This window comes from Juglans regia, chromosome 3, assembly GCF_001411555.2.
Source record: "Juglans regia cultivar Chandler chromosome 3, Walnut 2.0, whole genome shotgun sequence".
Classification (NCBI taxonomy): Eukaryota; Viridiplantae; Streptophyta; class Magnoliopsida; order Fagales; family Juglandaceae; genus Juglans; species Juglans regia.
The window spans coordinates 2,964,222-2,988,357 of NC_049903.1; the positions used below are offsets into that span (position 1 = coordinate 2,964,222).

A 24,136-nucleotide genomic window follows, 5' to 3' on the forward strand; every position below is an offset into this window, starting at 1 on the left:
TTTTTTTTAAAATCAGGTGTAAGAATATTCTCAATTTCTTATTTTATTTTTCATGTTAAATAATTTGTTTGGATAGTAAAAATTAAATTATTAATTAATATATAAAAAATTAAAAAATTAAAAAATTAAAAAATATAATATTATAATATTATTTTAATTTTAAAATGGAAAGTTTTGGCTTTACCCTTTAGTTAAAATTTAGAATTGCTGTAAGTAACGTCGCTCCTTTAAAATTCCACCCTCACAAACTCACAATATTTCATTTCACTTGGAAAAAATCTCCCTCCAATTGCTCTCTTCACTGTCACAGATACAGATCCCTTCCTACTTTCCAAAATTCCAGTTCTGAAAACAAAGCGCGTCGACGATGGAGCTCAACTTGTGGGCTTTCAGCTATCTCGTTCACTTAGCTATCATGGCGTCCACCTATTATCAGGTAATCCATTCGTCACCTTCAAGTTCAACACCAGTCGCCTCGGAGATGTCGATCTGTTTTATACGTTTGGTTGCCGGGAAAGTTAGGGAAAATAGAAAGTTTTAGATACTGACAATGGGTAGCATTGATGCTATTGGTAGAAATTTTCTTAGCCATTTGTTCTTAACATTGCACACATGCACACATATATATTCCCGAAAATACTGCTTCGACTCCGAGGGAGCTCGTTAGGTTTGGACACGTTTATTAGTTTATTGAAATTGTTTGCATCCATTGGAGCGCCATTTTCGACTTCTTTTTCATCAAGAAATGACTTCTCATCAAGAGAGTTATTTTCGTGACACGGACAGCATTTGCTTTATTATTAGCGCTCATGGTCTGGAATTTAAACTCAAATGTTATCTGCTTAATGTCCTCGTTAACTTCTTGCGAAATCAATAAAATAATTAAACTCGAACGTAATACATGCTCTTCAGTTATATTTTTGGGCCGTTTTCGACTTCTTTTCCATCAAGAAATGATTTCTTCTCGGTTTATGACTTCTTTTTCACCAAGAAAAGTCTTCTTCTCATCAAGAAATTTATTGTCATGGCATTATTTGCTTCATTATTACTCCTCATTGTCACTAGAATTTGGCTTTCTATGAGTCCAAATATATATATACAAACCGTTCATAAGCATCTGGAGGAAGAAGTTTTGTACACTAAGAAATTTATAGGATTTGTCAGTCCACATTTTATATCCCTAGCACTGAATATAACTGATAACTCTGAATGATTCTCGCAGCTTGTTATCTTGTCGGACTTGGAGGGTGACTACATAAACATTTACGATACAGCATCTCTCATCAATTGCATGACTGTCCCCGAGTTCATTGCACAGGGAATCCTGTCTGCCATTTTCCTCTTAACATGTCATTGGTTCATGTTTCTGATGACAGTTCCCCTTACTTGCTATCATGTGAGGCTGTAAGTAAAATTCTGGAACAATTATAAAGTAAAATGTCTTAGTGTATAATGCTTTTGATGTTTCTGATGACAGTTCCCCTTACTTGCCATCACGTGATGCTGTATGTAATATTCACGAACAATTATAAAGTTAAATGGTTTTGGTGTATAATGCTTTTGATGATTCAGTGTTCTTTCTTCGCTTGTAAAGTACAATAGTTTAGTGTACAAAACATAATTTTACCTGAGATTGTTGCAACAATTTGCTTTTGAGAATGTAGTTGAAATGCATTGACAAATTTCTCTTTAATTTGATAAATGAAGGCTTTACATATTTAATTCAACTTAGCATCTCTGATGTCAGTATTACATTTACCAGTTTGCAAGTCAAAGAAATTATTCATGGATTTGGATTCTCTTCAATTCTGCCCTGTTTGCTTTTCTATTTTGTTCATATTGGTCTGATCCGTTATTTTATATCGAATGAAAGAGAACAGCTAGGCTTCCGTAGCCTGAAACATCTGCCATCTTTTTTCTGTCATTATTGTATCCTTTATTTATTAAATTTGATTTTTGGGTGTATGCCAAAAGAGTAGACAATTCTGGATTTTTTTTTTTTTTTTTGTTCTGTCCACCCTTATTGGTAGTTTAAAGTGATGACATTTTTTCGGTTTTGAGATCATTGAACCAATGATGTTAGTATGTTACACATGTTGAGTTGTGCTAGACCATTATCTAATCTTTTGACCACTATTAGTCAGAAATAGTGACACTCGGCAAGGCATGTTTGTTCCACAGATGTTGTTGACCATGGAAAGTGGGAACTAATGGTGTCATAAAAAATTGTTTCCTATATAGAATTTTTAATGGATCTTGCTTTGATTCATTTCCAAAGGTAATAATAATACAGTGGTTCTAATTTCCCAAGAATATAATTGGTTGAAAGAAAACTAGAAAAGTGGGGGCTGGTGAGTTTAGTTCAAAAGGCACCTCCTCTCCCTGATCTTGGAGGATATATGATCATGGATTCAAGATCCAGTAGGTGCTTGTGTAACTTGCCATAAGAAGTCGAAATTGATCAACACAATCCTTGATTCTCTAGAACCATCATAAAAGTGCTATTTTGGCTCAATGTTGAAGTATAGCTTGCCCTATATATCTGTGGTTGAACTCGGAATCTTCTTGTGATCAGCCTGGTGTAATGATACAGGTTTTTCAAGCAGCAGCATCTTATTGATGTCACCGATGCGTTCAGATTTCCTTCTGCTGAGAAGAAGTTTCGTTTGATCAAGTTTGGTTTCTACTTAGTGGTCTTTGCAATAATCACCTTCAGGTTTGTTTTGTGCTTTGTACATTATATATTGATTTATGTCTTTGGAGTTGGAGTGTACATCAATTCTTGCTTTACCCGTTCCTGTTTTTCTTAATTGAAGTTTCCCTGCTGTTTGTGGTTACTATTGTTGCTTCAGGGAGAATACAATTTTAAAATGTAGGCGTGGATAAAGTAAAAAACTAACCCTGCAATCATGTGTTAGAACAATACAGGAATCATGGGTTAATTTGATTAATACGTACACTTACCAATTCACCATGTTTTATCTGTTTTGAGAATCCGTGATTGTTCTCCAATTATAGATTTATTTTCTTTTCTTACTTTTTTTTTTTCCCAATTTTAGTTTTTTCGAGGCAATACTAAATCACTGATAGTTGCTTGTTGGCTTCTTTGTCTCCCTGATGGATGCCTAGTGCTCTCTCTTTCTCTCATATGCTGACGATTACTTTTAAATTGCAGGCTGGCGTTATCTGTTTTCAACTTTTTAAGTGATGAAGAATATGATTTGTATTTGTTTCAACTGTCAAAAAGTTGAGCAGTATGGTAACCACTCATTGTAAGTCTGTTTCTTGTAAATTTCTTCAATAGAAAAAATAAAATAAAAAATGAATTCAAGCTCACAGGGTTTAGAGATGATATACAAAGTGCCCCCATTGACTCGAGAGTTGTAGAAAGCATGTTGGCCGACTTTTATCATATTCTTTGAAGTGAGATCTTTTACTCGGTGGACGTTTATCATCATCCGGTGTATTTACTTTTTAGCTAATTGCTTTATCGTAGATTTATGTTTGTTCCATCCCCCCCATTACTTGATTGGAAATTTCTAGAAGTAATAGGATGTCTAGCTTGTTCGGCCGATGGCACATCTGAACTGGAAATTGATAGTCTGAGCTCCTGTCTCCCCAAAAGTCCAAACTCCTATCCTGAGTAGTTGTCCGAGATGAATGTTCTGGGCTACCAGATGCCAGGCCTGGTTGAAGCCTAGATGCTTAATTGGCTGGGCTGGATTTTGGCAGCATAAACCTATTTCATTTGCAATGGGTTCCTTGATATGTGATGCACTGACTCGGATGGTAAGAGCACTCTCGATTAACTAAAATTAAAGGATATTTTTTTTTATGAATATAAGAAAAATTTTACTTTTGACTATTCTATTCATATAAATCTTTATATTGGAATAGTTATTTTTTTATTATATAATAATAAAATAATATAAGATGAATTTGATTTTGGTTATTCACATCAAATCTTTACATTAGATTATACATTTATTCATTATAAATAACTAATAATTTCAAAAATATTTAATTTTTTTAATTATTAATTTATTTTATTTTATCATATTTTACTATTCTACCTATTATATATTAATTAATAATCATATTCTTATTAAATTAATATATCACTAACTCAAATTAATTTATCAATTGTGATAAAAAAAAAAGATAAATAATTAATAAAATATGTATTTGATGTATGTACAATAACTTTCAAATTTAAAAAAACTTTTGAAAGTCACTGTAGTTATATTTGGAATTTAGCTAATCAATTGTGAGCATATTTTATTCTTTAATAGCTAAATACTCAATGAATTTAACTTTTAGTTAATCTAATGAGAGTACTCTTAGTAGTGAGATAAAGTGGGTCCACACTTGATGCCTGGGTCGTTTTCAGGGCTTAGAGCATCTTCATTGGTTTGGCCAAATGAGGAGATTAGCTAACATTTAGATAATTTGTATAAAAAAGACTCTACATTGCATTGGTCATCTCCAAAATAATTTGAATTTTTGTTAGTGATTGGCCAAATATAGAGAATCACAATTGATTTACCAGATATTAAAATAATAATTTTTCACTTTAATTAAGTTTAATCTCAATTTTTTGTTATTAGCATTAAATGGCATTTGAAAATATGATTTTTTTATTATTAATTTAATTAGAATATAATTATTATTAATTTTAAATTGACAGAATTCTAAAATATGATACAAATAAATTAAATAAAAAAATTATTAATTTAATAATATTTTATTATTATATAAAGAGTGAATGACTAATCTAATGTAGAAATTGAATTTAAATAGAATAAATAAATGCAAAAAAATGTGAAATTAACTAAATTTTGAAAATGAATTTGATCAATCCAATAAGAATGCTCTAAGATTCATTTAGATAATAAAAATGTTTCATTTCATTATATAATTTTTTCAAATTTTTAATTAAAATTTAATAAATAATTTAATTTTTTTTAATTCTAAAATAATAATATTAAAAAATAATATTTTATTTAATTTTTAAAATTTTATTTTAATTCATCTAATCTCAACTAACTCACAATCCAATCCGCAGCTAAAAGTATCGTCTACCCGACAGCTAGCCAGACCCGACATGCTGTAGGCAGCTTCACAACAGCTTCGGCTTTCCTTTGTACAATTTATAAAAAGATGCTGATTAATGGGTCGACTTGAAACATCATAAATGTCCATGGGCCCCTCCTCTATTCCGAGTGGTCCCTTCCTGATTGGAAGTTTTTAACCACTCGCCCTTGTTGACCCAACTCTAATTGGTCCGTGCCATTTATCAAGCATGTTTGGTCGTTTTCTGGCCCGGTGGCTGCAGTGCAGTTGTCTTCCTGTTTGCTAATCGGACCCCACACACCTTTTATTTTACGTAAGTGGGACCTACATCATCAAGTTCTGCTTTGGGCTACACAGCAAGCGGGTCTCCATGGGGATGGGTCGTTTTCAAGTGGGCCTATTGAGTTGGACAGCATCTGTCCGTCTGAATTCTGATATACCAGCTTTTCGGCCTTGATAATTAATACCATGTCCGAAGGCTGTTTTTGAAAACCAACGAAATAAATTAAGGAAAATGATAGGGATCCGCTGGGGATCCCGCTCCCAATTTTCCCGTTCCCAATTTTTTTTTTATTTTTTTTTTTATTGCCTTTCTTGTAGTAAAATTGTTTTTACTGGTGAAGGCATTTTCCCGTTCTCAAGAAAAAAAAAAAAAGAAATCTACTAAATTTTAAAGAAATTCATGAACTATTCATATTATAAAATTAATTTTATAAAAAAAATTATCTACAAATAATGTGAGATTATTCTTCAACACCTTCTTTCATCTATAAGTCAATATTTAATTCTTGTCACGAAATAAATAATATGAACCTCTATTCGTTATGCGATAAGCTCTAATGTCATAAAAAAATTTATAAACTTAACCCATCTTATAAAATTAATTTAACAAATTCACGGGAATTGATGTTAAATCTGCCTCATTCACTTTTTTATACTTTACGACAAATTCCGAATTTTTATTATTAATTGTAAAATCTGTCCCTCAACAATTAGGGGATGACAGTGACCTTAGGTGGGGCCCCAACGTGCAAAGCATGTAGGCCACCACTGAAATAGACACTTTGTCCCACCGATGGTGTCTATTATCCAAGGTCTGTTTTCCTCACTGATACAGAATGGTCACTGCCAGCTCGAAGTGAAAATACTGCAAATGGGCTTTACTGGGCCATGATCACGTGGACTGCACACGGCTTATGGCACACTGGAATAGACATTCTCTTTCCGCCATCAATGTTTATTGTATTTTTTTAAATTTTTTAATATGCTGATTCAGAGAAAGATTTTCGTATTTATGTCTCGTGGTCCGAACTCGGAATAAAAACTTTGGTTCAATTCATATGACAATATCTAGAAAACCAGTATTTTTTGTTCTTTTAGCATGGGTTTAGGTCTCTTTCTTTTTTGTTGTAAAGGTCTAGGTCTCTTTCAAGATGTCCTAGTAAAACAGTCAAGAGTGTTATTATAGGTCTAAAATGGATGGTAATATTGCTTTAAAGGAATTCAGGGATCATGTTGGGATTAACTAGTTATCAAATGTTAATTTTGAAGTATAACAACGAAAACAAATAAAAGAAATAGCTACAATTATACACAGAATATCAAAATATAAGTGGTTCGGCTCAATGTGAGCCTACGTCCACTGTCGAGATTGGTCTTAATGAATTTACTATCAACAAAAGTAGAGTACAAGAGATCGATCACAAAATCTTCAATCCCAAAGTCTTAATACACCCAATAAATTCTCATGATCCTTCAAAAAAGAATTCTCTTTCTCTTTACAATGTTCAGCTGCTAATGAGTTGAAAAATACATGAAAAAATATGTATTTATAGTTCACGATGCGAGAGTCCTAATTTCAGAACATTCGCTCGAACAGAGTGTCGAGTAGACATTTAGGACAGTCACTTGCTTGAGCTGATTGTTGTGTGAGTGTCGAGCGAACTCACAGGTTGACCTCTCGCTTGAGCTAACTGTCGAGCGAACTTTTTGTCTAAAAATTTGCTTGAACGGACTATCAAGCCAAGGTCGGTTAAGCCACAATTGAGCAACAATCAAGTCAAATATCTAAAATTGCATTTTCGAAATTGAGAAGAAGAAAAAAAAAAAACTAAGCCAAACTCAATATACCATTACAAGATAACTTAAATTTCCTTGGAAAATGGGCAGTACGGGGGTACCTTGTGCCATTAATTGATTGGATAAGGCCGAAAGAGTTGGAGGAGAAGTGGATCATATTGAAGTGGAGTTGAGGACATTCTCTTGGGCATTGAGGTTCATTGTAGGATGAGTCATGGGTCACAATCCTTTTGCATAGGAAAAATATTATGGGTCATTATCAAGCAAATCATATATAATTACATAAATTATAGTGTTACCGGCCAACACCGACCGATATAAAGCCGAAACCATTCAGCCATTCACCAAGGATATTTGTTGGTAAGTTGCTTACTGGAAATTATGTATAGAACTACACATATAATGTTATTCATCTCTAATTAGTGTCAATCATTGCTGACTGTGCTTGTATTTCCTTCCAAAAAATTACTAAAAATACAGTACAATAGTACGGCAGTGGGTGAAGGTGGGTTTCAGTGATTATTTCCCTCTTTCCTAAGCGTCGAGGAGTTGACATTTTTTACAGAGGAGATGGATCATGACAAAAATGCATATGATTTTGATGGAGGAGAGAGAGAGAGCAAAAAATATATGAAAGGAGAAAATTGAACCAAAGGAAAATAAAATAGAGGATCGAAAATCACTTGGAGGATCGAATAAAAATAATATTATTATATAAAATTATTTTTAATTTAAATGTAAATATATATTAAAAAAATATATTATATATCTATCATTATTCTCAAACTGCCCTTTTAGAATGTCACTTCACTGTCCAAACCAATAACTACACAAGTCACGATCTGCCAACTTCTTGTTCCTCTTATGTTCTTTTCGATAACTATTTCAAATGCGTTTAGGTCCATCGGTATGGTGTAGTGTAGCTCATTATTATCATTTTTATAAATTTTTACATAAAATATAATAAATAATTTAATTTTTAAAATTTTTATATTTTTAAATAATATTTTTATTAAAAAAATAATATTTTATTCAACTTTTAACTTTTATTTAAAAATATTTAATGAATTGAGTCGCAAATAATAATATTTTATAAATTCTATTGAGATAGGCTTAATTTCTTTTTTTATATGAGTTTAACTTTTTAGATTAAAATGTATGAATTAAGTTGAGATGAATTTAATTTTTTTATAGAAAATTTAAAAAGTAGCGAGTCTTATTAATAATTAGTTTGACATGAGTTTAATTTAGTTCAGCAAACACAATCTTAAATTTTTTTTTTTTTTTAGCAATATACCTCCATATGCATCCCTTTCTTAAAACCATAGATTGCAATTTATCGCATAAAAAAACCCAAAAATAGATTATTCATGACCGTATAATATAAGCAAAGTTCATTGAAATGGGCTTTAAATCAATATCTATTTAAGTCCCAAGTGTGATGCAGGTAGCTTTTATGTTGTATTTAGTTAAAAATATATATATATATATATATATATATATATAATAAAAAAAGGGCCAACCCGAACAAATATTCGTTAGCCTGTTGAGTTGGTGGATGGCAGTTGGGTAAGGGCTTATGGTAATGGCCCAATGCTTACATCCTAAGTTTGATTTTGGTTCCCACATTCAGATCTTGACCTAATAATCAGCTTAGATCTCGACCACTCATTTTCAAGTAATTACACGTTTAGATATTAAGATAAGATGAATTGAGGTGAAAAATATATTAATAATAGAAAAATAATTTGAGTTAAAATATTTTATTGAGTTTTGAAAAATGAGAACAAAAATTAAATTAAAATATTATTAAAATATAATTTTTGTTTTTGAATTTAAAAAGGTTGAATTGTTATTTTTATTTTGTTTAAAAGTTTGAAAAAATTAAAATAATTACGTACTGATTAGATAAAAAAATTAAAAAATATCTGTATTTAAGTGATGTTTAGAAAGAAAATGAGATAATATGGATTGAAATAGCTATATAGGCCAAATCATAATAAGCGTCTTTCTTGGTTACTTTTGTTAGTCTTTTTCCATCTTAGAACTTTCACATTTTATCTAACTCCATCGATTAAATTCTTATTGAGATTATTCAAGTTTTTATTTCTTTCAAATCACATTTTAAAGGTATTTTTTATGAGGCTCATCTTACTTTTGTCATGTTAGGTGGAGATATTATTTATTAACTGTTTAAATTTTTACTCTTGTTTTAAAAAAATGTTTTTTTTTTTTTTATGGGAGTGGGCGGTTTCGAATATGATTCTCTCATTTGGATACCAGACCTTATGCATTTAGTCCAAAAAATCTTATCTTAAAAAAAATATTGATCTAATGGTTGAATAGTTGATGAGAAATATTGCACCAATATAAATTATAACATAATAAAAATGTAATAAAAGTGTAATATATAGCATAACTAATTATAAAAGAACCAGAAGTTTAAAAATTATTATTATTATTATTATAATAATAATTATTATTAAAGGCATGCATGGACCACAACTCCACAATCATAATGCATACTCATGTTAATTTGGCCATTTTTGCTTGGAGCCACTCAATACTTCATCATTAACTTTCCCCAAAATAAAGTTGCAGAGTACTAGCGGTCTGGCCCAAAAATTGTATATAAATAAATTTGGGTACTATTTTTCAGGTCAGGTATTTAGAAAAGATAGAATTATTATTATTATTATATGATGTATAAGATTATATGAAAAAGCAAAAGTATAACCAGTGTAATCATAAACCAGGAATTTTTTTTTTAAAAAAAAAAGAGAGAGAGAAAAAAAAAAAGCTTTTTTTGGCTTGGGTGTAGAAGTTGATTCTCTCTGTGTGTTGAGGTCGTGTTTTGCATGCTTGGACCATTCCACACTGGCAACGCTCTGACTTTTCCCTGCAAGGAGGAGAACGGGGGAGCCCTTCGGGGGTCGTGGTACCCCCGATGCTCAAGTTAGTCTTCTGAAAGAAGAAGAGAGAACAAATTCGAGAATGAGAAAACAATAGTGTGCAAGTCTGAGAGAGAGAGTCCCCATCTGCTTGGCAAGAAGTAAGGTATTTATACTTGAAAGGAGTCTGTCTTGAAGTGGATGTGATGGGTGTTCGTATTTGTATTTGATCGCGCATCCCAGTCAACTTCCTGCACCCGGTTAGACTTTTCAGGTCCGCCTTAGGTTGTTGTTGACACCTGGGTGGGTGTGCAATTCTGTACTAACCTTAGGAGACTTGAATGCGACATTGCATTGCCATGTGTACTCATTCTTGTAATTCTAAGGGGTGTGATCACCAAACGGTATACCCCTTAGAATGACACCCTCTAACATGGTGATGATTCCCATGAGGGGTGATGTTTAAAGAAGTGTCAAGAAACACAACCTTAAGTCAAAAGGTTGTGTGTAACTAGTGAAATGTCAAGAGACACAATCTTTTGATTTAGTCAAAAGGTTGTGTCACTTCTTAAGGTTGTGACATTTAGGTTACCATTGGATTACCAATGGTTGTGTCATTGGCCAACCGGTGCATGATGGCATATAAATATGGACCATTGGTGCACAAATGAACACACTCAGTTCCATTTGTTTATCACCAACTTGTGGGACAAATACCATCACGGGAGTGTCACCATATTACCAAATTTCGTTTCTATTTGTTCTTCATTATTTAACAATTCCAACATCATTGAATACAGCGTGGTCCGGGCAGGCTTGCTTGTCCCCTGTGCTAACCTGGCAGTTGCCTTAGGGATGCGGACGCCTCTGATAGTTTGTGCGTTTGGATACCAGGTCGTTCCGTTGTGTCAGGGTCGGGGGCGCCTCTGCCAGGGGTGCCACTTGGCTCGATCTCCTGTCCTTTTGTTAGGGCTCCTGTCTTGGGCCATTTCTCTTAGGCCTTCTAGGTTGCCGAGGCTGTCTTGATCCATCTCAAGTTCTATATGTGGGCCTGGGTCTGAGCCAAATCTCGGGTCTAGCCCCCGGGGATTTCTCCCCTCTCTCACACACACACACTCCATCTCTCTCCCCTACAAATATATAAGACATAATATAGAACTCGATGCATTATATATGTAAGGATTCCAATAATTTTCCCCCATGCATCAATCTATACTGCACTGTGTTTCATATATAGCAAAATCCATGTTACATTAAGTCGAATAGGAACACATGCAAAACCATAGCCTTGTCCAAAGCATATTCACTTTTTACCTTCTAACCAAATATAATAATAGCGTGTTAAAAAGACTCTTCCAACAACTATACAATTTAATTTAATCCTAGAGTAATGTTAAGTACAAGTTTCATGCAAGTCATTTGTAAAAAAATAGATTTTACTAATAAATAATAGTTTTTTTTTTTACATTTTTTTATGTGGAGTCTATTGTTTTACAAAGACTTGTATGAGACTTGCCTATTTGAAACTTGTACAAATCATTTCTCTTAATCCTCTCACATTTATTTAGTTCTTTTCTCGAGAACCCAATCTTCTAAGAAGAAACAACCATGTAGTGTGAACTCAAATGAGATTTATGATAACCGACATGTGGTGTGAGCCATGTAGTGCTACATATAGTTACACTATTTTACTTACAAGATTTATTCTGTTCGAATCCAAACTCTATTTTCATCATATTTTCATCACATTTTGTTAATACGATACTATTCATCAACTGTTAGATTAATCTTTGAAAGAAAAGTAATAAATTGATAAAAAAAAAAATTATTGAAATGCAATAATTTTCCCCCATGCATGCAGCAGCCTGAGCCAACCAATATAGCAATAAATTGAAATGTAATTATTAAAGCTTCCTAGGACATCTCGAATCCCACCAATCCTAATTTCTTATGGGGAAAAGAAAGAAAGAAAGAAGTTATTAGATATTCATCTGGTTCTCTCTCTCTCTCTATATATCTCCCTCTCCCACCATTGAAAATGAACCAATCTTCCACTAATTTCCGGACTTTTGTTTATGGGGTCGATAACATCATTTAAAGTTCGGAGCTCATTAATATTGGCTACGTACGGTACCTTGAGAGAGAGATTTCAGAGCATGCAGTAAATGAGAAAGCCGAATAGTTATAATGAATCAATGATGCAATTTTATAGAAAGTCTATCACCTCGTAGCATCGTTAATATTTCAATCTCGTTACACTAATGTCAATGATGGCTGCGATAATTTTCTGAAAAGTGAGTTTTAAAAAAAATGAATGTATTTAAGGACATCAAATGCAACAATTATTTGAGATAATACCAAAATTATAAGAGCAAAAGTAATTTTTTTCATTGATTGAAATTATATATAATGGGTTATTTTTAATACATTAAAAAATTATAAAGTTTAAACTAAAGTCGTGTTTTGGGTACTATGACCGCTCCTATCATAATTTTATCAAGAGCGGCGCCATTCCGCTAGTTGTTTTTATAATTTGTATTTTTAATTTTTCTATTCATATTTTTTTAATATATTTTAATATTTTAAAAAAATAAAAAATATATTAATACATTTAAAATCATTTCTTTAATCATTAAGTAAATTTTTTTTTTTTTAACCAAGCCGTCAAGCAGAGCAATCAAGTTTAGTGGACATAGCAACTTTTTCCTTTTATCAAATGTTTTTGGAATTTGATTCTTTAACTCATCTCAATTTATCTCAATTCATCATTAGAATTTTTTCAAATCTTAATACAAAATATAATAAATAATTCAATTTTTTTAAAATTTAAAATAATAATAATATTAAAAAATAATATTCTAACAATATTTTATCATTTCAACTCAACTCAATTTAACTCACTTCAATATCCAAACACAACCTAAATCGTAGAACTTTAAGTCCTGTTTGAAAATCTGGTCTCGTTTATTTTCAAAAAACATCTCATCTCATTTCATCTAATCATTACAACTTTCTCAACTTTCAATATAAAATAAAATAAATAATTTAATTTTTTTAAATTACAAAATAAAAATAATATTAAAAAATATATTTTAACAATACTTTATTCAATTTTTTAACTTTAATCTCATCTCATCTCTAAAATCAAACGAGCCAGTTTGTCATAATTTTCCGCTATTAATTCGATCATTTAAAAAAAACTCAACTCAATTCTCTGGATCAACTATTTTATTACTTTGACTCGAAAAAAATAAAAAACTATTTTATTGCTTAATTGGACATTTTGGAATGGATAACTGGAATCCCAAGTTTCCGTCCTTTGTAAGGGATTACTCTTCCCAAAACAATAATTTAATTTTAAGAAAAATTGGGAAGTCATCCTACTTACTACAAAAAACTAAATTATTTTATGTTGATTTCTCTAGCGTACATTTTTATTTAAGCTATTTTATTTGCAAGTTTGTACGATGGTAAGAATTTGATTTGTAATGTTTAAATTAATTTTTTTAATAAATCAAATTATATTACTACAAGAGATTTATTTATAGATACGAAATATTTTAGGGATGAATTAAATTTCATCCATAAAAATACTTATTTGAGACGAAAATTCAATTTTGTCTCAAAACATGAAATAGGTTTGTTCGAACTAGACTTTCGGGGATGAAATATAGCTTCTCAAAAAAAAAAAAAAAAACCATTCAAACGTTCACAAAAATGTTATAAATAAATTTCACAAAAAATTAGAACTCAATCGAACGCAATATTTAATCATTCATACAAATTTTTTGATGGAAAGTTATAAATAAATTTGGCAGAGATGGTTGTTACATAGTTTGAACGGTACTTTTATGTTCGAATGGAGTTATGAACAGTTCAAATGCCCATAATAGGTGTTCAAATGGTGTCGTAGACAATCAAAATAAGCTTAATTATGTAAATTTATTGAAATGCATTCAAATATTTTAAAAATAAATATTATTTGAATTTATTAATTATTAATTATTAATTTCAAAAGATAAAAAATCTACCTATATGAATTCATTATTATTTATGGTAAGTTAAAATATATCACATTCTTAGGAATTTTATATAATTAATTTAAAAATTAATTAATGACTTTTATTATGATAAATAAGAATTTGCAATTAAAAAAATATTACCTTCTAGGTAGTGTCATTTTTATATTATCATAAACTGGTAAGTAAAATAAGAAAAATTATTTTTGATAAGAAACAAGCTAGCTATATATAATAAATAAAAATGATATAGTATTTAAATCGATAACGTTCGATATAAAACAAAAAGTCAAATAAAAAAATAAAACTACTGTGTAAGATTATCCAGGTCCTCCTAGATGATAGTAATGTGTCTCTCAATCTCTTGCAGTCTAAATATGATGGGCATAGTGATCCTCTCCATGTCCTGGATCAAAAGTGCGCAATATTCCTCGAGCAGAGATTATATCTATGTGGTAGTAGCCCCTGCAGCCTGTCTATCAACGTCAACATCTGTAGAAGTTAGATCACGCTCCGTCCCACTATCTTATGCAGTTGGAACATTAATGTGAGCCTTCCTCAAGTGGTCCTCGCTCTTGCTAAAGGTGATCTTGTTAAGGGGCCTGATCTGCAGTTGCCTCTGTTATGTTATTAGCACATTAACCCCCAATTGGACTATGAGGTTAGAGATAATTAATGCATACGGTAGACTACCTCTACTTTAAATACCGTGACTCAAATCAGATGCGGATGAGGAATTATAATGGCAGGTCAGTCGACCCTCCTCATGCTATCTGTAACATAAATCGAGTCCGTTTGATGCCGAATGGAGTATTGTGTTTCCTCATATCAATATTATGGGAGACAATTAAATTCAGCATTCAAAAAAACTTGATATAATCAACATATTTGATCACCTTGCTGCTATCATTTGAAGGAGCCGAATCGTCATGCATCAACTGATGAATCTCATCATGTGTGGGACCATTATCTGCTGGAGCCTCATCCTCGATGACATCTTCACCGTCTTTCTCTGCAACAGTTTTTGTGCAGGGTATGAACCAAGCTCACGTGGGATCCCTAGAAAATCAATGATAATGTTTACTGATATAGTAATACTCACTCCTAGAATAACGAACGAGAAAGACTCCTTATTAGCCTCCATCTAACCCATGATTCGGTAAAACTCATTGACCATGTCTGGATAGGCCACACCCCTCTGCTGACAAAGCGAGCCTCATCCTTTATTACTGATAGTAAAAAAGAGGCTTCATCTATCCCGCACAAAATAACGAAAGTCTTCTATAATGCTCTCCCGCTCTACCAATATCGACCTCCTCATCTCACTAGCTTCATCACTAGGTTGGCCCTCTCTCCCATGTTTTCTTCCTGTGTATGCCATTAGTTCATTGTTCATAAAATAAATACAAAACGAATATAAATAAAATGGAAAGTCTTAATTATATTATATACTGTGATGTTCGAATATGAACTATAATGTTCGAACGACCAGGTATTTAATCTAAAAGTTAAATAATACTATTTGAACAATATCGATCATTGTTCGAAGGGTTTATAATCATTCGAATGATATTGTAACATGTACGAACGTTTACTATGTATTTAAACGAATAAATATGTTGTTCGAACAATATAAATCTTATGACCTTTGAACAACATAAATGATCTGTTCGAATGGGAAGCCAAATCTATTCGAATGAAATGTCAACTCAATTTTTAACATTTGAATGTGTTGTTTCACGTTCAAAGATTAAAATGTCTGTTTGGAAAATTCGCATTCGAACATGATTATCCATGAAATCTATGGCTGAGTCGACTCATAACTAATGTGGAAACCAAGGATCCTTAGTTTTAATAGGCCCAAATTAACACAAAGTGAAGCCTAGAATTCACTAGATCATTTCTACGGCCAAATGCCGTCTATAGCGACTAGAAAATACCAAAAAGTGGTCAGATTGGATTTGAAATTCGACCCATTTTTTACCTCATTTTATCCCAATTTCAAGTACATAGAGATATAATGTGATGGGTCATACCTCTTAGACGGCATAAAACAATCGATATGCGGTGAAGTTGGTAGCCAATGGTAGCGTACGACGGAGACGGGGTTCGAACAGCAGTTTGTGTGAATGTAAACCATTCAACACTCGAACTAGGTATTTTGTATCGAGCAGTCACGTTCGAACGTGCATTTTCTAGTTCGAACGCTATATCTGTTTAATTTACTCTATTGGAATATAAATTTAGCTATTCGAACATATGTTTTAGTTGTTCGAACTATGTACAACCTCGTTCAAACACATGGATTCTTGAAACTTTTAGAATATAGTATGAAGATTCATTTTTATCCATGATCCAGGTCCGTTCGAATGGTCCAGTACTCGGTTCGAATGACTATATAAGTATACTATATAATTTCATACTTAACTATATACTATACTACCATTAAACATATATATATACATATTAGTATACTATATATATATATAGTATAATATTTAACTATACTATATACTACTATATAGTACTATACTACTATATACTGCTGTAATACTATGTAACTATATACAATACTATATAGTACTGTTATATAGTATATTATATATTATATACTATGTAACTATGTACTATGTAACTATATACTATAATATATACTATAGTATATATTTATCAACTAGTTGAGTTGTTCTAATTGAGTTAAACGATTCCTTTATCGTTAATTGAGTTGTTGTACTTAGTAACTATAAGATTACAACTTATATTTTACTAGAATTGGTTTCTCTATATACATATTCAAAATCACATATTTTGAAAATTGAGTTTGCATATCAAGAAAAATTCTCACATTAGATTATGCATATTTGAATCAAATAATAATAAAATATTATTTTTTTTAAAATTATTATTTTTATATATTTTACAATTAGCACCATTTGCTCAAAAATATTAATTCTATATGTCTAAATATTATCAATTTCATATATCAAAATGATCAATTTTATCAATAAATATTAATATGTACTAAAAAACATTTTGTATCATCAACTTAATACAAATTTCATATATTAAAATCATTTCAATACAAATTTCACAAAATTGATTTTAATGGATGGAGAGAGAAAAAATAGTAAAATAATATTTAGAGAGTGAATAATATTTCTTCAAATTTAAAAAAATACTATTCAAAATTTTAAAAATGTATAATTCAATATAAAACAATTTAAAGATATTATGTAAATATAAAAATAAATATAAAAATGCATAAGCAGTGAGAATACTCTCACACAATCTACTACCACAAATAACATTTCTATTAAACAAATGTATCTTTTGAAACACCCGCGTACCATGACGATTTTTCTAAATTTTCTATATCAGCTTACGAACTGTAAAATCAGAACCGTACATGTCGAGGCCTACACCGCTCTATCTTCTAAATAAGTAAACTGGCACCCGAAGCAACGTTGCTTTCGCTATACTTCAAATGGCCGAGAAGCAATCCCTCCGAGGTTAAGAAGCAGAGAAAACACAGAGAAACAGAGAGGGAGAGAAAGATAAACAGTTTGACCGCCATTGAAGCACCTATCCCTCATAATTCTTTCCTATCCGTACAAGCAACTTTCTACCCCCCTCCTTCCCTCCCCCTCTCTCTTCTCTGTCTAAGCTTTTCACAATCTCTACAACTGCATTTCCCTTGAACCGACAGTTATATTACCTAGGAGCTTAATTAGGGTTTCAGAATTTCAGTAAAATTTAGCAATTGAATTAGTCAAGCGGGTATATATCTTCCTCCAAAACTGACGTGGATTTGGTCCAATCAGTGTAACCGATTTAATCTAATTCGAATCTATTGGAGCTTTCAATGGAGCCAAATCCAGGAACCCTAGCAGGATCCATCTCTATCCGGCCCGACCAAGAGGAAACTGGATTCGAATCACTCCAATTCCGCGAGGAAATCCAGCGGCTCATTGCCGTACCGCCGGAAAATGCGAGCTCCTTCACCGCGCTTCTCGAGCTCCCTGCGACCCAGGCCATGGAGCTCCTCCACTCACCTCCCTCCGAAGAGGGAGATCCGGCGCCGCTCTCCGGCGACTCTCTTCACGGAATCAGCGACGACCACATATCCTACATCTCCTCGTTCAACGGAAATCCCACCTTCCCTTCGAACAAAGCCCTAGTAGAACGTGCGGCCAAGTTCTCGGTCTTTGCCTCCGGCGAGAACTCCCCTGAGACAAGCTCGGTGCCGTCAAATTCGAGCGCGAACTTGGAGAAGGTGAAGAGCGAGCCAGCAGAGACCGATTCGAATCCCAACTCATCCCAGCCGTTAGTTTCCGATCCGACTGTGGAGAGCAAGACACAGAGGTCGGCGAAGAGGAAGGAGCGCGAGAAGAAGGTAAAATGCTTGGGCATTCCCTTTTGGTAAATTTCTCTCACTTCCGTCTCCGGATCTGAACCAACTTTTGGCTTGTGGTAAAAAACTAGGGCAAAGGGTGTACGAAGAAGAGCAAGAACGAAACCTCTCAGGACGCTCAGAAGCTTCCCTACGTTCACGTGAGAGCTCGTCGCGGTCAAGCTACAGATAGCCATAGCTTAGCAGAGCGAGTATTGTCTCTTAATTAACGACTAATTCCGTTTTTAAGTTTCTTTAAAAAAATTATATAAATATTTAATTTAGTTTAATATATTGAAAAAATCTGCAGGCGAGGAGAGAGAAAATTAATGCTCGGATGAAGCTGCTTCAGGAGCTGGTCCCAGGTTGCACTAAGGTCAGTAAATTAGTCTTAATCTTATGATTAGTTTGCTGATTGTTTGTCCTAATTGCCACCTTAAAAGGAGCGAAGTGCGAGATTTATGTTTAATTGGATTGTGCGCTTTAAATAACGGTTTTGTTTCTTAACATTTTCGAGAAAGCGATTGCTTCTGTACCCCAACAGAAGTGCCAAGTGGGCGGTCTCGTAATTTCACTTTCCGGGGGCGTTGGTTGACAGTGTCCCACTTTAAGGTTGAAACACCGTCTCTGTTCATCCATTATATATCACACGCTATGTCATACAGTTCACACTTTGACATGTACATCAACTTGTTTTTTGGGGGTGGGCTAGTCTTTAAGTTGTTGCAGTTTGTAATGACGTAAATACCCTTCCCTGGGTAGTCTCGAGAATTTTGGCGTTGGAAATATGCTAGATGGAAGCTGCTTAGGAGTGCTGGGGGGACACATAAAGTTGGCATGTTGAATTAGATATATTTGGGTCCCATGTACGAGGGAAATTTTGATCCCACTTGTGAGGTGCATGCACTGCATGGTATCCATTCTTAATGGGATGACGAGAAAAGGGGGACAAAAGAACCACTCCCTTCACAAATGTATGTGTCAAACGTCCAGCCCTAACTGGCATAGGGATATGATGTGATGGTTCCGTAAGCAAACTTAATTTTATCGAGGTCGGACACAAACCAGATCCACACTGAGTTAACTGATCGTTGCAAGGGTTTGATGCCTCAAATTGAAAAATTATTGATAATAATTGCTATGATTTTTGCATCTAAATAATGTTGATTTGCAAACTCCATTTTGATTGAGTGAGCATGTGGGATACAGCATATGCTAGGTGCCCACCATGAAATTCCGGTGTTGTCGAACGATGAAGGCCATTGGTATAGTATAGGTGTACTTGAACAAGTTATAAGGGAAATGCCAAAGTAGTGGCACTATCATGCTTAAGATGAGTTTTTCCTTCAGTTTATCGGATGCATCCATGACTGGAGATCGATAAGAAGGCTTTATTATGGTCATCCTAAAAAGGTTTTGCATACATCTTTTACATGTTTTGATTGTATGTTTCTTATGATCAGCCAATGGTTTGAAAAATGAGTAAAGTTAATGGTTCCCTGGTTAAGAAAGGTGTTTTCATTTTGAGCTTTGCTACACAACCTCCACCACACTCCACACTCCACACTTTTTTAAATTTTTTAAATTTTTAATATTTTTTTTAAATTTTTTTTTGAGTTTATTCTTTTTAAATTATTTCAAATTTTTTATTCATTATTCATATAATAAATATTTAATAAAAGAAAAAAATAATAAAAATTAAAAATAATGTGGAGTGTGGTGGTTGTGAATAGTAGGAGGTTGAGTAGATTTGTTGGTTCATTTTCTACGTAAGGAGCTGACCAAATTCATTGTAACAAAAATCTGCCAGTAACCACGTGCTATGTTTCATCTCATTGTGTCACAGGAATTAAAAAGTTTCATATTGTAACAGAAACGCGAGTGATATATTGGATATGGATCTATACATTTTTATTCGGGTTGCTAACGAGTCATGCATTCTCTACACAGTAGTTTTAAGCGATTGGAAAATTGCTTTGAAATAGCTATACTTTTCACCAAGAAAGTTACTTACCGAAAAAGACATTTGCTATGCAGATTTCTGGCACAGCATTGGTTCTGGATGAAATCATCAACCATGTACAGTCCCTACAACGTCAAGTTGAGGTCAGAGTTGCACATCAAATGCGCTTGAAGTTTTTGACAATGCTACAAGATTTAAACTTGAAAGAAACTTTTTCGAGATAATTTTGTGGATAAGGCTTGAAAGATGGGTCTTTCAGCACCTTTAGATGGAGTAGTGGAAAGATGGTGGAGGATGTGGGACTCAAGTCACTCAACCTCTAGCTGGGCCCCTTATGCTAATGCTTGCCCTGAAACTAACATGACATAATACGGGGAATATATGCAATTGGATTCCTTTTTTCCAGAAAAGAAAAAGAAGAAAGAAGAAAGAAAAGAAAGAAGAAGAGTTCTGATGTCTTTTTCTTACCAGGTTCACTTCACTAAAAAATGAGAAGAAAAAAGTAGAAAAGAAAAGGATGCTGGATGTCTTGCAACTGATAATATTGATCTTTTGTTAATTAATTAGAGAGGTAGGTTGCATAGATCTTTGGCAGATTCAGTCATCTACTTAGAGAATTTTGAGGCTTGAAACTTCAGAATGTGTAGATTATTAATTTAGATATATTCTGTTCTTTTCAACCTGGAGTTAATCAGGCATGTGAAAGGCAGAACAAACAACGCAAGATTAAATTCAGCTCCTGTGGAGCTGAACAAACTATCATGGTCTTGTATCTGTATAGTAATAATTTGTTTGGTCAAAGTAATAATGTTTGAATGATACTCTATTGGGTTGATATTCTGCCCTTTTCTTTTTGTAAATAATAATCCTGTTTTTAAGAACCCCTAAAAGCCTCGATCTTCTTTTAATTGAATAATATTTTTGTTTCAGTTCTTATCAATGAGACTTGCGGCAGTCAACCCAAGAGTTGATTACAACCTTGAAGGTTTATTTGCTACAGAAGTAAGCATACACAATACTTTATCACTCTTTTTTTTTCCTTACAGAAACAGAACAAATATAAGAATTCTCTGCAAATTTGATTAACAATTTAGTTTTTCTGCTGGGCGGTTGTTTCCATTACATTTACCTGTACAAACCCAGAATTCTTTATCTGCACCTTGTTTCATCAAGAACCATTTTCCTCTAGAGAGCTTCTAGACATCATATTCTTCATTATTTTGGTCTTGTTGATCTTCTTATCAACGCCAGTGTGGATTGGCAGTGAGTGCACACTTTATGTAGTAGGTGAAATGGGAAACAAATGTAGTTCGATCCAGATTTTGCTCCTTACAAGCTCCCACCTAAGTGCTTAAAAGTCTGTTTTCCACCATTAGTATGTGTGCGAACAGTTGGTCCACCTATTCTTTATCTCATCTGTCTCAATTCACATCTTCAATTATTCATTAGATTGTGGTTTATCAAAACAGTTACCAGTTGCAAATCTACATATCTTTATCCATTTCAGTTGGTTTGTGGGACTCCCGTAATTCTGAATCTGTACCCTGATTTCTCAACACTGATGTGGCGGGTAGATGTTCCCCAAGTAACCAATCTGCGATTCATGCAGTTTCACCAGATCATGCAGTACCCATTGAGGAACTCATATTACCAGCTTTCCCTTTCACTACTGGAATGCCTAAACTATGAATAGTCTTGAGCAGTATTGTACAAGTCTCAGGGTGGGTTTGGATGTTGAAGTGAGTTGAGTTGAGATGATAAAATATTATTAGAATATTATTGTTTATTATTATTATTATTTTGAGATTTGAAAAAGTTGAATTGTTTATTATATTTTATGTTGAAATTTGAAAAAGTTGTAATGATGAGTTGAGATGAGTTGAGACAAATGAAGCCTCAGAGGATTAGTTTTGGATCATTGTTTGATATTTAAAATTATTGACCTTTCTTATTGTTATATATAGGGTCCCAACTTCCCTCAGTCAATTTAGAGTAATGATACTTGTTACTTTTGATAAAACTACCCTAATTTTTGGATCAAACACTTCCTTTAATTTAGCATCGTAGCTTTATGCTCATCCTATGCTACTAACAATTTCTCCTCTCCAGAGTGGATCTTTAGTGGACAGTAACTTCCCCAGCATGGTTGCTCCCCTAGTGTGTCCAGAAATCCCATTCAATGGAAGCAGACAGGACTATCAACAGCAGTGGCATTTTGATGCACTTCAACAACCACTTTGGGGGAGGGAAGAAGACAGCCATACTTTCATTACTCCAGATAACTCCCTTTTGAGTTATGACTCAGCAAATTCAGGTAGATTAGAGTTCAGCTTAATCAGGCCCCTACTGCATAGTATCCTCCAAAACTGATGTCATGAAAACAATTCAATGAGCACTTTAGCAAAAGGATTTGCATGTAAAATCATTCAATAACCATTTAATTTGGATAGCATGGGAATACAGAAATGTTATTGCATAGATTAGAATGACAAAAAACATAGAGCCATTTACCCAATACTCTATTGGATTTAAAGCATGTCATAGAGAAATGATAGAGTATATTGGATTTTTAGCTTTCATATCATTCCTTCTTCCTTACCATGTTCTTAAATCATCAGGTAAGGCTACTTTGTTGCCAAAAATGGAAGCATATTCTGTTTTAATCTCACAAAGAGCTATGTTAACTAATATGAAGTATCTACCATGTTACAGCGTCTCTGCACTCAAATCAGTTGAAGATGGAGCTGTGAAGGCATAGCAGTGTCCTACTACCTGTAGCTTAATAGTGTATAGATCCGATATAGTATTAGCTGTTAGCAAGAAGAACAGTACAACATTCACCTTGGGTTTTCCTGTCTTCTATTTGTCAAAGAGTCAGCTGGAAACCTAGGTTTGATTTCGCTCTACCAGAGAGGATTAAAGTTAGGATGCTATTCTGATATATTATTTATATCTTACTATATATATATATATAATATAATATACTAATTTCCAAAAGGGTCATTCAATCTAATACTTGGTTCTTAAGATGATTGATTGATTCTTATTGTAAAACCATATAACGAACCTTTTTTTTTTGCTTTTAACTATTATGGAAGGCAGCTTCTTTCAACATTTTGTTTTGCCCATTGAATCTATTTGCATTTCTTTTTAAGAAAAACTTAAAACCGGTTGGGTGTCCATTCCACTTTTACACCCGCTAGTAAAATTGTAACACGTTGTGGATTTGCTGAACTTACGATGAGTGCACATCCATTCTCCCTTCTCTATTCCCTCTTCTCCTCGAAGCTCTCCCTCAAACTCATGTTTGTCTCCTTAAATTTACCCATCTTGACAGATCCCATAGTCCCATCTTTGAACCCATATTCGTCTCTTTTAAGAGATCCCATCTTGACAAAAGATCCCATAGATCCCTTCTAGACCGAACCCATCTTCTTCTTCCTTCATCCCGTCGTCTGAAACCTCTCCCTTGTCCTCTGTCAAACTCATCTCCGTCAAGAGATTTCAATTTGGAACCCAGTGGATCCGTAAGTTGTTTTCTTCCTTCTATGGTTAAAATCCTTCTTTTTGCCAGTTTCTATTTTCTAATTCTTGTAGGAGTCATATGTTTAATGTTTGAGGATCATTTTGTTTAATTTGTTCTACCATGCCCGTATCAATAACTTTTTTACATTTGATTGCCAAGTTTAGTGACGAAACTCCTTTTTTTCCCCTTCATCAC

The 24,136-nt window shown here is 33.2% G+C and overlaps 2 protein-coding genes across 2 annotated transcripts; both read left to right on the forward strand.

The window, feature by feature from the left end:
* The first annotated feature begins 264 nt into the window (after positions 1 to 264).
* On the forward strand, positions 265 to 3,429 carry LOC109020256 (protein cornichon homolog 1-like). The gene is made up of 4 exons (XM_019002675.2): positions 265 to 436; positions 1,223 to 1,404; positions 2,594 to 2,716; positions 3,176 to 3,429. The coding sequence occupies exons 1-4, from the start codon at positions 368 to 370 to the stop codon at positions 3,249 to 3,251; spliced, it is 450 nt and encodes a 149-aa protein (XP_018858220.1). The 5' UTR covers positions 265 to 367; the 3' UTR covers positions 3,252 to 3,429.
* A 14,046-nt stretch (positions 3,430 to 17,475) lies between these two features.
* Positions 17,476 to 23,470, forward strand: LOC109020258 (transcription factor bHLH48-like). Its single transcript, XM_019002678.2, has 7 exons — positions 17,476 to 18,455; positions 18,545 to 18,664; positions 18,763 to 18,828; positions 20,490 to 20,558; positions 21,346 to 21,417; positions 22,525 to 22,729; positions 23,128 to 23,470. Exons 1-7 carry the CDS (start codon positions 17,925 to 17,927, stop codon positions 23,163 to 23,165), a joined length of 1,101 nt encoding a protein of 366 aa, XP_018858223.1. The 5' UTR covers positions 17,476 to 17,924; the 3' UTR covers positions 23,166 to 23,470.
* Positions 23,471 to 24,136: the final 666 nt, after the last annotated feature.

Bases quoted from the DNA above. Each gene is read 5' to 3' on its own strand.
- LOC109020258 (XM_019002678.2), top strand. From the start codon at position 17,925: ATGGAGCCAAATCCAGGAACCCTAGCAGGATCCATCTCTATCCGGCCC. The intron at 18,456-18,544 runs GTAAAATGCTTG...GTAAAAAACTAG, and splicing joins GGAAGGAGCGCGAGAAGAAG to GGCAAAGGGTGTACGAAGAA. The intron at 21,418-22,524 runs GTAAGCATACAC...TCTCCTCTCCAG, and splicing joins AAGGTTTATTTGCTACAGAA to AGTGGATCTTTAGTGGACAG.
- LOC109020256 (XM_019002675.2), top strand. From the start codon at position 368: ATGGAGCTCAACTTGTGGGCTTTCAGCTATCTCGTTCACTTAGCTATC. The intron at 437-1,222 runs GTAATCCATTCG...TGATTCTCGCAG, and splicing joins TGGCGTCCACCTATTATCAG to CTTGTTATCTTGTCGGACTT. The intron at 2,717-3,175 runs GTTTGTTTTGTG...TTTAAATTGCAG, and splicing joins TTTGCAATAATCACCTTCAG to GCTGGCGTTATCTGTTTTCA.